This window comes from Arachis hypogaea, chromosome 14 (genome assembly GCF_003086295.3).
Source record: "Arachis hypogaea cultivar Tifrunner chromosome 14, arahy.Tifrunner.gnm2.J5K5, whole genome shotgun sequence".
Classification (NCBI taxonomy): domain Eukaryota; kingdom Viridiplantae; phylum Streptophyta; class Magnoliopsida; order Fabales; family Fabaceae; genus Arachis; species Arachis hypogaea.
In genome coordinates, this window is record NC_092049.1 from 5026775 (window position 1) to 5039653 (window position 12879).

A 12879-nucleotide genomic window follows, 5' to 3' on the forward strand; every position below is an offset into this window, starting at 1 on the left:
TCATATCATGTGATGTGAAATCAACATTTCCGTTTATGTAATTATAGTACCATTATTACCATCAATAGTAATTTAAGTTGATGGTGAACTATATTTGATAAATTTTTTGTTACATTAAAATGGTAATTTGACTTTGAACTCATTAAATCTTAAATTTTCGTTCTATTATATTTTTTGTTGTTTAGTTTACCAAAAATAATTAAAAATTAATATTTAATTTACAAATATAAAAATAAATAATTTTTAATATTTAATATTTATTTTAAAAAATAATTTTAGTAAATTCGGCACTAAATTAAAATACACCAAAGAATTTGCCAAATATTAAATGGTTTTTCTCTTACATAACTTGAATGCATATTGAATTTCAGATTCTATTCATAAGGTGAAAGTTTCAGCTGTTAATAATGTTCAATGATTATTTATTGTTTTCTGTGGTGGACACTGTCATTGTAGTACTTACTACTTAGTAGCGTTTGGTTGGTGTTTATGTACACTAAAAATATAGACATGATGGTATATGTTTATCGTTTGTTTGCTAAAACACAAATTTTTAATGGATACGGTGACACACAAGTGTATATAAAATACATGTTTTTAGTGTCTTTCACTTGAATAGAGATATTGAGATATAATTGATTAAACACAAAATTTTACATTTCTATTCCTTTCTTTTTTTTGAAATATCAATTATGTAATTTGACCCTAACCCCTTTTTTTCCATTATCTTCTTCATTCAGAGTTTCTAATTTCAGAAAGCCAAAAACCTTCTAACATCCAGATACCTTCTTCCTCTTCCCTTCTTCTTCCTCCATCCTCATCCTTCTTCTATTGTTGTGTCCCTCCTTCATCTTCTTCTGTCATTACCCTTTTTCCTCCATCACTCCTCCCTCTGCCACCGCCACTGCCTCCACTCTTTGTCACTCATCTAGATCTGTCGCCTACCATTATAACAGTTGCAGCGCCGTCGCCATGCAGTTCTCACATAACAGCAAAATCACAGTGGCGTCGCCGTCTGGCTGTAACGAGATAGCAAGTCGCGGCGTCGTTGCAGCGCTGTCATCGTCCACCTCTCGCGACCCAGCATCTCGCAACGCCGTGCGCGCCCACCCCTCCCAACATAGGAACACTCGCAGCGCTTTGCCTATTCGCCTTCCAGTTACTCGCAGTCGCTATTGTCTTCTTCTGTTCTTCTATTGTCGTCAGCACAATCTCTCAATCTCTTTATTTTTTTTTTAAATTTTGGTTCATTGTCACTGTAATTACTGTCTTGCCCCTCTCTCTCATTTTTTGAGATAAATAAATGATTATTGCTAAAAAATTTATCACAATTTTTTTGTTAATTATATGTAAATGATGGTGATGAATCTGATATTGGTATTAATGATGGTTATAGATGATGGTGGTGATTGTAGATATCGATAGTGGTGGTGATAATGGTGTTACTGCAGAGGGTAAATTTGGTATGTTGATATGAATGTAAATTAGTGTATTGTTGTGTATATTTTTACCAAACACAATAAAAAATTTGTATATATCTATATCTATGTATTGTTATGTCTTTATGTCTCTGTCCATTACTCTGTGTCTTTGTTACTAAACGGAGCCTAGGTTTAGTTTAGTAAAATTGTTTAAAGAGGTGTTTGTATTTTCTAAAAATATAAATACTTTATTTTGTATTTAGTAAATTAAAAAATTTATAGGATTGTGTTTTTAGTTTTTAAAAGTTAATGATATTTTTGAAAATATTTAAGAGGGATCTTTTAAAATTGACTTATGCTTATCAAAATTAAAAAGTCTAATATAATTTTGTATATTAATTAATATTTAAATTTAATTCTTATATTAATGTCTATTATAGTATTTTTAAATTTTAAAAATTATTTTATCAAATACATTTGTTGTTGCTTATGCTTATTAAAAGTCATTTTTAATTTAATTTACTAAATATAGATGCTGCAACTTTTAAAAATTAGTTACTTTTAAAAAGTAAAAATTTTACCCTGTAAAATATGGACACTTCGGTGAGTTGCCGTGTTCGCGTATCGGACACATTTCGAACACGACACTCGTCTGACACGCGGTGTCCAACCGTATCTTAATAAAAAATAAAAAGTTCTTCTCCGAACACGCTTTGATACACCTAAATATCATCACGTGTCAATCTGTCCAGCCTTATTCTTAGCATATATTCTTAAAATAAATTTAGAAATAATATATATTATTATTTATTAAAATAAAAAAATATTTTAAATACTTTATATAATTAAAATAAAACATTAAAAATAATTAAAAAATTAATTTATATTTTAATATCAATAAAATATTAAAATATCATTACGATTTATCTAAAAAATATTTTATATTTTATATATATGCGTGTTCCGTATCTTAAAAAATTTTAAAACTTATGTATCGATAATATATAACTCATCTCGTATCGTGTCCTGTGTCCTGTGTCTGTACGGTATTCATGCATCATAGTTTTTACCAAATTAAGCCTTAAATAATGAAAAAGATCCTGAATCTATAGACTATAAATTAAAACATGCATGGATGGTCAAAGATGATTAAACAAGTTCAGTGATTTTTACATATTGGTGGTATGCCTAAGGAATCTACTACTAATTGAATAAGTAGCTAATTTTGGACTATTCTTAATTACATTCGTCTTCTTCATTTTGACGATTGTCTATTAGCCCTAACCTAAGTGTTCATGTTTAGATAAATGCATGACTCATGAGAGCTGAAAATGTAGTCATCACCCTAACATGGTGGTTGCACCTATATATGGTAGCACGGCACTGATGAGTATATGCATATGAATTATTCAATGTAATGACATAAGAACTAGTACCACCTTCCTTTTTCAATTAAAGAAGGAGAATCCAGATGGTTTAGAGGGTCCCATTGTGGAGAAGCCATTGAAGGCAGTATTGAGTTCGCATCACATCAATTAAATTAGGGTTCATCTCAAGAAGTTAAATTGGAAAAAAATAATTTTTCAGGTTGTTAATTTAATTTAAAAAATAACAACTTTAGGCAATGTTCTGAAAAATGGACCGGATTGGTCAGTTCAACCGGATTAACCGAAAACCGGTCACCTAGTCGATCCGGTCCACCAACAGAACCGTCCTGCAAAAAACCGATTTAAAAATCGGCTGAATCGGTAGTTAACTGGTGAATCGGGCGAACCGGGCCGGTTCTTGCAGGTACCGATTTTCTCTCCTGATAATGAAATGGCGCCGTTTTGCTTTTTTTTTTTTTAAGGTGAAAAACGCGTGTTGAATTGATGAATTCAGCCAGCCACTTTACCATACCTTAATCCCTACTCTGCTAATCCAAGAACACTCCCACTCCCCGTCGAAGGACAACTGACCTGAATCGAAACCGACGCCGGAGCTAGGGTCACTCACCGTCGCGGGTCACTCAACGTCGCGGGCCACTCACCGTCGCGGGCCACTCAATGTCGCGGGCCACTCACCGTCGCGGGCCACTCACCGTCGCTGGCCACTCACCGTCGCGGTCACTCAACGTCGCGGGTTACTCACCGTCGCGGGTAAGTTCTGGGTTTCTAGCATTGTTTTCATTTTTTGTTTTGGCCCTGTGTTCTTCATACTTCAGTTCTTCTGTTCTTCTTTTTTTAATTTTTTTAATTTTTTAATTTTGTTTTTTTATATGATTAATCAAATGTGAATAAATTTATTGTATGTTGAATTTGAGAATAAATTTGATGTATGTTGAATTTGAGAATTCTGCTCTGCTCTGTTCTTCAATTTTTTTTATCTTTTCAATTCGGCAATGTTCAATTTTTTTATTTCTTCAATTCTGCTCTGTTGAATATCATATGAATTGTATGAACTATGAACTATGAATTGATATATTGGTCTGGATTCTGGATTGGTGGCATTCTGAATTTAGATGGAACAGTCACAAAATGATCAACAACAACATAATAGTGGACAAGAATCTCACACAGCTTCCTCTCGAGGAAAATCTGACCCGGCTTGAGAATATTTCACTATGAAATATGATAAAAATCATAAGGCACAATATACGTGTATCTTTTGTTTGAATACTTATAATGGAGGGGGATATATAGGATGAAATATCATCTTGCGAAAATTTCTGGACAAATCAAAGTATGTAGCAAAGTAACTGAAGAAGTTGAACTTCAATTCAAAAGGATTATGATGGAAAACAAAAAAATAAGATGGAGAAAAGAAAATTTGAGGAGGAGGCTTATGGTGGGGAAGCACCTGCACAAGAGACTGAATCGCCTAACCCTATACAAGCTGCTGTTCCTACAACAACGGGAGACAAAGGAAAGAGAAGAGTTGTAGTAGCTACACAAATTGGAAGTTACTTTAAAGAAAGAACTACTCCAGGATCTCAACCGACTTTGAAAAGTGTTTTGGCTAGTAAAGAAATTGTGCACAAGGCTAAGTTGGGACTTGCCAAATGGATTGTTGATGCACGTATTCCTTTCAATGCAATTCAATCACCTTACTTTCAACCTGCATTGGATGGTGTTACTGCAATTGGACCTGGTTTTAAGGGAACGTCATATGATGAAATGAGAGTTCATTTGCTGGTTGATCTTAAGAGAGAGTGTCAGTTGCTGGTTGAAAAGTATAGGAGCTCATGAAAAAGCACCGGTTGTACACTGATGGCAGATTGGGTGGACTGATCAAAGGCAACAAACTTTAATTAACTTTCTAGTTTATTGTCCTGCTGGTATGTCATTTGTTAAGACTGTTGATGCTTCTGATGTGATAAAAACTGCCAATGCATTGTTTAATTTGTTTGCTGATGTTATTGAGTGGGTTGGGCCTAGTAACATTGTGCATGTGGTCACTGATAATGCTGCTAATTATGTATCTGCTGGAAAACTTATTCATGAAAAATACCCAAATATATTTTGGTATCCTTGTGCTGCCCATTGTGTCAATCTTATTTTGAAAGATATTGCAAGTATTCCTCATATAGCTGACCTTGCTTCTCGTGCTTCAAAAGTAACTGTGTTTGTCTACAATCATATGATCTTATTGTCTTGGCTTAGAAAAAGAAAAAGTTGGACAGAAATTGTTCGACCAAGAGTCACACGTTTTGCCACTGTTTTCATTACTTTGAAAAGTATATATGATCACAAGGAATATTTGCAGTCATTGATGGTAGACAAATATTTTACTTCTCATAAGTTATCCAAAAGTGCTAATGGAAAGATTGTTAGCTCAATTGTCTTGGACAGTAAGTTTTGGCAAGATTGTCTTACCACTGTGAAAATTGTTAGTCCTCTTATTAAGTTGTTGAGGCTTGTTGATGCTGATGAAAAACCCTCTTTGGGAATCGCGTATGAAGGCATGCAAAGAGCAAAAAATGCTATCAAGACCATGTTCAGAAATCAGAAAGCTGCTTATACGCCATATACGAGTATCTTGAAAATGAGGTGGGATAAGCATTTGAAGCGTGATCTCCATGCGGCAGCGTACTTTTTAAATCCGGGCATTTTCTATAGTGAGGATTTTGTTGAGAAGGCAAATGTTTTGAGATCTTTACTTGATTTGCTTGATGTTGAAACACTTTGTGATGACTCAGTTGCTGCAATGCAAGAGATACAACTGTATCGAGATTGTAAAGAAAGTTTTGGGAAGGAAAGTGCTAAGAGAGCGGCATCAAGACTCGAACCTAGTAAGTTATTTGACTTATTTCATATCCAAGTTCAGTTTAGTTTCAAAGTTTAATATGTTGGGTGATAATTGATAAACATTAAAAAGTATTTGATTTTTATATCTACGTAGGTGAATGGTGGAGGCTACACAGTGGGAGTGCTCCTAATTTGCAAAAAATGGCAGTCCGTCTTCTTCATCAAACCTCTTCTTCATCTGGATGTGAGAGGAACTGGAGCCTTTTTAAACAAATCCATTCAAAGAGGAGGAACCGGTTAGAGCAACAAAGGCTAAGTCACATTGTTTATGTCACCTATAACCTACGCCTTCAATCTAGGTTGCATCGAAAGAAGAGGAATTATGATCCAATTGACATTCAAAGCATTGACACAGTAGATTTTTGGGTAATGACATATGAGGATGATCCTGAATTTACTAATTGAGATGTAGAAGGCATTGCAAGTTTAATATACACTGATAATGCTATGACTTCGTATCCTAATGGTGAGTGACATAGCAAACTTTGTTTCCATCCATAAAGATACATGTCATTAACATTGATTTCTTATTGAGTTTTCTTTCTATTTTATTAGATGGTGGAGACATGGAAGTTGAAGTGGATATGCCTGATGTTGTAATTGAATCCTCAAATACTTCTTTTGGTGGTATTTCTGAAGATGCTGGCTTTGGATTACCTGTTTATGATGGAGATATCGGAACACTTAATGATGATTATGACTTCTGATGATTAGTGTCTTTGTTTAATTGAAGTATTGTTTGTTGAATATTGTTTCTTTTGGTTGCAAAACATTGTCTTTGTCATTTGTCATTTATGTGCGTTTTGAATATTGTCATTTGAAGTTGTTTATGACCTTTTAATGATAAATTATGTATTGTTCATTTTGTGAAATTGTTAAATTTTGAATCTTATTAGTTTAAAAATTATTGAATTTAACTTTTCAAAATTATGTATTGAATTTTTTATAATTTTACTCTATATTTAATTAAACCGGTTGAACTACGGTTGAACTATTGAACCATTGAACCAGTCACTTGACCGATTCGATGACCGATCCGGTTCTCGCAACCTTGATTTCAGGTAATGCATTGAGTGAACACATTTTGTTATTTTCAATCATTTTTGTCAAATTTTAAAATATTTTTTAAAAAAATTTTTGTTTTCAAGTCTTTTAGAAATATTTTTGTCAGGGTCAAAATTTTTTAAATATTAATTTAATAGTTAATTTTTAATTAATTTTGATATGTTTAACATAAAAAAAATTGAGCGGTATATTCAAACATAAATTTGTTATAAATATAATATTTCCCCATACATTTGTTAGCCGTCTGAATTCGTTAACAAATTTTAAACATAAATACTATAAATACTTTTTTTAATAAACGCAAAAAAATTATTAATTACCAAAATATGTATTTGTGAAAGAAATTATCAGAATAACTATCTGTTATGTGGGTAACATGTATTTAATAGATTGGACTTGCAAGGTTGGTTTAATGTCTAGAGGCGGTGGATTCCGACTTGAATTGTATCTGGGAGTCGCCGCCCGACTTGTGTGTGGGAAGGAATGGAGGGTGGTACCTACAAAGATACTCTGATGCCTAAGTTAGCAAAGGGGGTAAGCAGGTTTAGAGAGTATTGGAACTTGGAGATACTTGAGGGGTGTTAGTATATTTATAGTGGTGAACCAATAATCACCGTTGGAGTAGTTCCACCTTTTAAGGTGGATAACCGTTCCTTTATCTTAAGGAAGTTGAGATATGGCTCCTGGAAGTGGGTTGACAGATTTTAGGGGCAGTTACTTATTTGAATAAGTGTTATCTGCCAGCTATCCTTTGAGCCCAACTTCTTTGAGATGGAGTCTGTGTTGAATCCGACTTCCTATGAGAAGGTCGGTGGGTTGTAAAGGCCAATCTTTGGAATGTGCCTTTTAGTGTATTTGGACTTGGACCAGAGTGTTTGGGCCAGGGTAAGAACAGTGCCCCTACTCGAGTCCGATCTCTTTTATTTATGAGGCAGATTCGGGTATTTGAACTCGAGCTTGTAGCCGACGTGATTTGAATTTCTCAACTGTCGTGTCTAATCAAACGTCGCGTCTGTTGAGATTTTCGTATTTACATGTGGGAGCAGTTACGTTGGTAACGGCGCATTTCTTTAATGATCGCGCCCATTTACCCTTATGCCCTTGGTGTGTTTATAAATACTTTTCCCTCTCTTTTCTTTGTTTTCTTTCGTCTTCTAAAACTTCTCGCCTACAATCCTTATTCCTCCAAAGAGAAAATCTTTAGCTCTCCTTCTTGGAGTGCTTTGCTGCTGCTGTTTTTGCTCTTCTTTCAAACAAAGGTTAGTTTTTTTCCTCTCCTCTCCTATCATTTATGTTGGCACTTTACTTTATGTACTTAGAGGAGGTTTGCATGCTGTTCGTGATTCTTGGTTTCTTTAGCGAGTTTCGTAGTTCTAGTGATTCTGTTTTCTGATTTGAGAAAGGCTGTTTCATTTTTTAGAGGCCCTGTGTTTTGATCTTTTTTCATTTTCCTTTGTAGGTCTCGTTGCTTTTTCTGCCACTTCTTTTTACTGGAAAAGATGTCTTCCTTTGAGTCCCTTTCGCAATGGGTAGACGATACCGTTTTGGAGAAAAATCCCTTAGTAGACACTGACTATCTTACCATCCTTTGTACCCATCATAGAATTTGTAGTACTGAGGCTGATGAGCCAAAGTATGAGTTGGTGGCCCCGGGTCCTAAAGACAGGATTTGTTTTGGGAGGATCTCTGATTCTCATCCCTATTTTTTCTTTATGTATGACTGCCTTTTTACCCGCTTGGGGGTCCTTCTGCCTTTCTCCAACTTTAAGATAAGTGTGTTGTATCATTGTCGAGTTGCTCCTGCCCAACTTTACCCCAACTCTTGGGGTTTCATAAAAATTTATCAGCTTGTTAGTCGAGAGCTAGATTTATCGACTTCTTTAAAGATATTTTTTTACCTTTTTTCATATGACCAATCCCTTTAGTGGGCAGAATAACAAGCAGCAGTTGATATCTTTCCGGGTCATTCAAAGTCAGAAAGTTTTCTCTATCTTTGATGACTTATTCCATGACTTCAAAAATTTTTTCTTCAAGATTCAAGTCGTAGAGGGTCATCATCCCTTTTTCCTTAATGAAAACTCCAACCCTCGTTTCCCTCTTTACTGGTTAGAGACTTCCCCTGTGGAAAAATATGGATTGGAGGATTTAGACGAGGTTGAGAAGGCTGTGGTGGGGTTCTTATGGGAAGTTTGGGGAAGGGCCCCCAATTCGGACACGAAGAAGTTCCTTTTGGGTTCTCCTAGTTTCATACAGACCCAGCTAGGTAGTCTTTTGTTTTGTAGTCGTTTATGCACTTTTGTAGTTGTTTCTGAAGATTCCGACTTGTTATGTTTTTCCGACTTGTTGACATAATTGTTTGTTTCTTCTTTTTTTAGAAATGGTGAAAAAAGATTATAGTGCCGCCTACCAGAAGGTCCAAGAGGCTAAGAAGAAGGCACGTGCTCGGCTGATGCTGCAAAGGCTGCTGGTGCTCCTCCTCCCCCTCATGATTCTGGGACCTCTTCTCGTCCGATCTTGGTAACCTCCTCTTCTGCTCCTCTTCCTCCCCCTATCCCCCCAGTCCGACATTCTCCCGAACCCGAGAAGAAGAAGCGTAAGACTTTGGCGTCTGGTTCTTCTTCTAGGGAGTCTGATTTTGATGGTCCCAAATTCGTTCGGAATCACATCTTCCCCCATACTCACATTAGTATGGATGATACTTCCATTCGAAAATATCTTCAAATTTTGGTTCGGGGGAGTGTTCGGGCTGCTGGGGTATGTACAAAACTTGTTGATATCTTGGACAAGACTCCCCTTAGCTCTTTGGGTTCTACCCAGAAAATTGAGGAACTGGAGAGGAGGATTGTCCTCTATCAAGAGGAGGAGAGGCGGCTCCAGGGGGAAGTTACCTGGTTGAAGGAGGAGAGGTCCCAACTTCAGAAGAGGGAGAAAAAGTTGATGGCCCAGTGTGCCATGGCAGAGGGCCTGAAGGAGAAAGCAGAGCAGAATTATGTCAGGGTCTTCTCCGAAAACATTGATCTTCAACGGGAGCTGGAAAAAGGTCGGGAGACTTATCAGGATTTGGAGGACTCCGTGGCGGAGAGTTCGGAGGAAGCCTGGAGGATTTTCAAAGAGCAAGTCGGAGTTATTGCTCCTGATGACCTGGATCTTTCCCCTCTTAATCCTGATAAGATTGTTGTGAATGGGGCTATTGTTTCTCCTTTCTGACCTGAGACAGATTCTGAGCTGAAGACCCATGGGCAAAGACTTATAGAATCTCCTCCTCGTGAGGATCAACAGGAGGGATCTCAGTCGACGTCTTCAAATGCTCCGACCCCTGCTGCCGAACAGACTGCTCTGTCCTCCCCTACTGGTGATCCGACCTCTCTTCCTACTGGTGATTCCAATCCTTCCTCTAATTGATTTGAGCTATTTAGGGGCCCAGCTTGTGGGCCCATCTTTGAACAATTTTTTTTCATATATCTATGGTGGCTGCTGTTGATTCTTTGGCCTTTTGGCCATTAACAAAAAAGTTATTTTGTTAATTTGCCTTTGTTTTAGACAAGGGCTTTTTAGAAATATCTTGCGTGTGCATACTTTTTGCTGTGTTGTTTATAGGGTTTTTTCATAAAAAACCTTTCGATCTTTTTCCAGAAAAAATCTTTTATTGGGCAGGCTGTTTTTTGTCTAAGTTACTCGTGATTTTTACGAAGACTTTGAACAGCTTCTGCCTTTGTTTTTGATGGGTTTTCTTTATCTCTTTTTGTATTCCTTATAAATTCAAATTTTCTTTTTTGAATTTTTCTCATAACTTTTGCGATACATTTTAATTCTTCTCGGTTTTTTTGACTTATAGGTCGTAATATTTTCGAGTTATCATGATCTGCTTTTATAACCTCTTTACACCGACTTGTACCTCGTCGTTTCATCCTGACAACCACTTAGGTCGGTCATGGGATTTTTACGTTTTGTCGAGCTTAAGTCGGCGCGTTTCGTAGGAAAACGATAATAACTAATGGAATTTGTAAAGAGATGTAATAAAAAGATCTTTATTTATTGATGAAGGTACTTTTTGCTACTAAGGGTTCTAAAAGTTATTGACCCTTAGCCTCCACTTTGATGCCTTGTTAAAACCCCCTTTAGGAAAACTCTTTTTTTTTTTGGAAAAAAACCATGAAGTCGGAAAAAAGAGTACATCAGGGAGTGGAGTTCACTTTTAACTATAGTACCTTTTCATATTACAAGCATGCCACGACCTTGGTAACTCAGTACCGCTTAAGTCGGTTACCTTGTAGTATCCTTTTCTTAAGACTTCACTTATCTTATATGGCCCTTTCCAATAAGCAGCGAGCTTTCCTTCCCCCAGACTTGTTGACGCCAATGTCGTTTCTGATCAAGACCAAGTCGTCTGTGGTGAAACTTCTTCGAATGACCTTGTTGTATCTGTTCGTCATCCTTTGCTTCAACGCTGCTTCCCTTATCTGGGCTTGCTCTCGGACTTCAGGGAATAGCTCGAGCTCTTCTTTGTGCCCCTGTATGTTGCCAACTTCGTCGTAGAAGTTCACCATTGGGCTTTGCTCATTGATTTCTACAGGTATCATGGCTTCTATGCCATAAGCAAGTCGGAAGGGTGTTTCTCCTGTGGCGGACTGAGGTGTAGTCCGGTAAGCCCATAATACTTGAGGGAGTTCTTCAGCTCATGCGCCCTTTGCATCTTGCAACCTCTTCTTCAACCCAGCATGTATGACTTTGTTAGCTACCTCGACTTGCCCGTTTGCTTGCGGGTGTTCTACTGAGGTGAGCTGATGCTTGATCCTCATGCTGGCTACTAAGTTTCTGAAGGTAGAGTCAGTGAACTGAGTTTCATTATCAGTGGTGATGGAGTGGGGGACTCCATACCTTGTGATAATGTTCTTGTAGAGGAACTTCCGACTTCTCTGGGTGGTGATGGTGGCTAGTGGTTCTTCTTCAATCCACTTCGTGAAGTAGTCCACTCCTACTATTATATATTTTACTTTTTTCAGGCGCTTGGGGAAAGGGCCCTAGTAGATCCAATCCCCATTTTGCAAAAGGCCATGGAGAAGTTATGCTAATGAGCCTCTCGGGGGGAGCGACATGGAAGTTTGCATGAATTTGGCATGGCTGACACTTCTTTATGAATTTGGTGGCATTTCTCAGCAAGGTCGGCCAGTAGAACCCGGCTCGTATGACTTTCCTAGCCAAGGACCTTGCTCCGAGATGATTCCCACAGATACTATTATGGACCTCTTCTAAGACTTCTGTTGTCCTTGAGGTCGGGACACACTTTTACAATGGTGTAGATATCCCTCTTTTATATAAGATATTTTTTACCAAAGTGTAGTTTTGTACTTCCTTCCGGATTTTCTTGGCCTCTTTTTCCTCTTTGAGTAGGATGTCGAATTTTATCTATTTGATCAGTGGGTTCATCCATCCGAGGTCCAATCCGAATACTTCAAGGATGTCTTGTCTGCCCTCTGTTTTTGTAACTGAGGGTTCTTGGAGAGTTTCTTGGATCAAGCTTCTATTATTCCCTCTTGGCTTGGTACTTGCTAGTTTGGAGAGGGCGTCTGCTCTGCTGTTGAGATCCCGAGTTATGTGTTTGACATCGGTCTCTGCAAAACGCCTAAGATACTCTAAGGTTTTGTCTAAGTACCTCTTCATATTGGGGTCTTTAACCTGATACTCTCCATTGATCTGAGAGGTCACCACCTGGGAGTCGCTGAACACAACCACTCTGGTCGCGCCGACTTCTTCTGCCAGCTTTAACCCCGCAATCAAGGCTTCATATTCTGCCTGGTTGTTAGAAGCTGGGAATTCGAACTTGAGGGAAACTTCTATTTGAGTTCCCTTTTGGTTAACTAAGATTATGCCTGCACCGCTTCCGACCTTGTTAGAGGATCCATCCACGTATAGCTCCCATGCTGTGGCGGCTTCCTCTTGGTCCCCTGCGTATTCCGCTATGAAGTCGGTAAGGCATTGAGCTTTTATTGCCGTCCAAGTTTCATACCTGAGGTCGAACTCGGATAGTTCTATAGCCCATTGAACCATTCTGCCTGCAATGTATGTCTTTTGAAGTATTTGTTTCATAGGATGGTTCGTTCGGACTT

General features: G+C 37.5%; 1 protein-coding gene across 1 annotated transcript; it reads left to right on the top strand.

Annotated features, from left to right (window-relative positions):
• Positions 1 to 4739: 4739 nt before the first annotated feature.
• On the top strand, positions 4740 to 6112 carry LOC112742127 (uncharacterized). Its single transcript, XM_025791374.1, has 2 exons — positions 4740 to 5691; positions 5802 to 6112. Exons 1-2 carry the CDS (start codon positions 4740 to 4742, stop codon positions 6110 to 6112), a joined length of 1263 nt encoding a protein of 420 aa, XP_025647159.1.
• The last annotated feature ends 6767 nt before the right edge of the window (positions 6113 to 12879 follow it).

Coding starts and splice junctions, on each gene's coding strand:
- LOC112742127 (XM_025791374.1), top strand. CDS start 4,740: ATGTCATTTGTTAAGACTGTTGATGCTTCTGATGTGATAAAAACTGCC. Junction 5,692..5,801: donor GGCATCAAGACTCGAACCTA/GTAAGTTATTTG, acceptor ATATCTACGTAG/GTGAATGGTGGAGGCTACAC.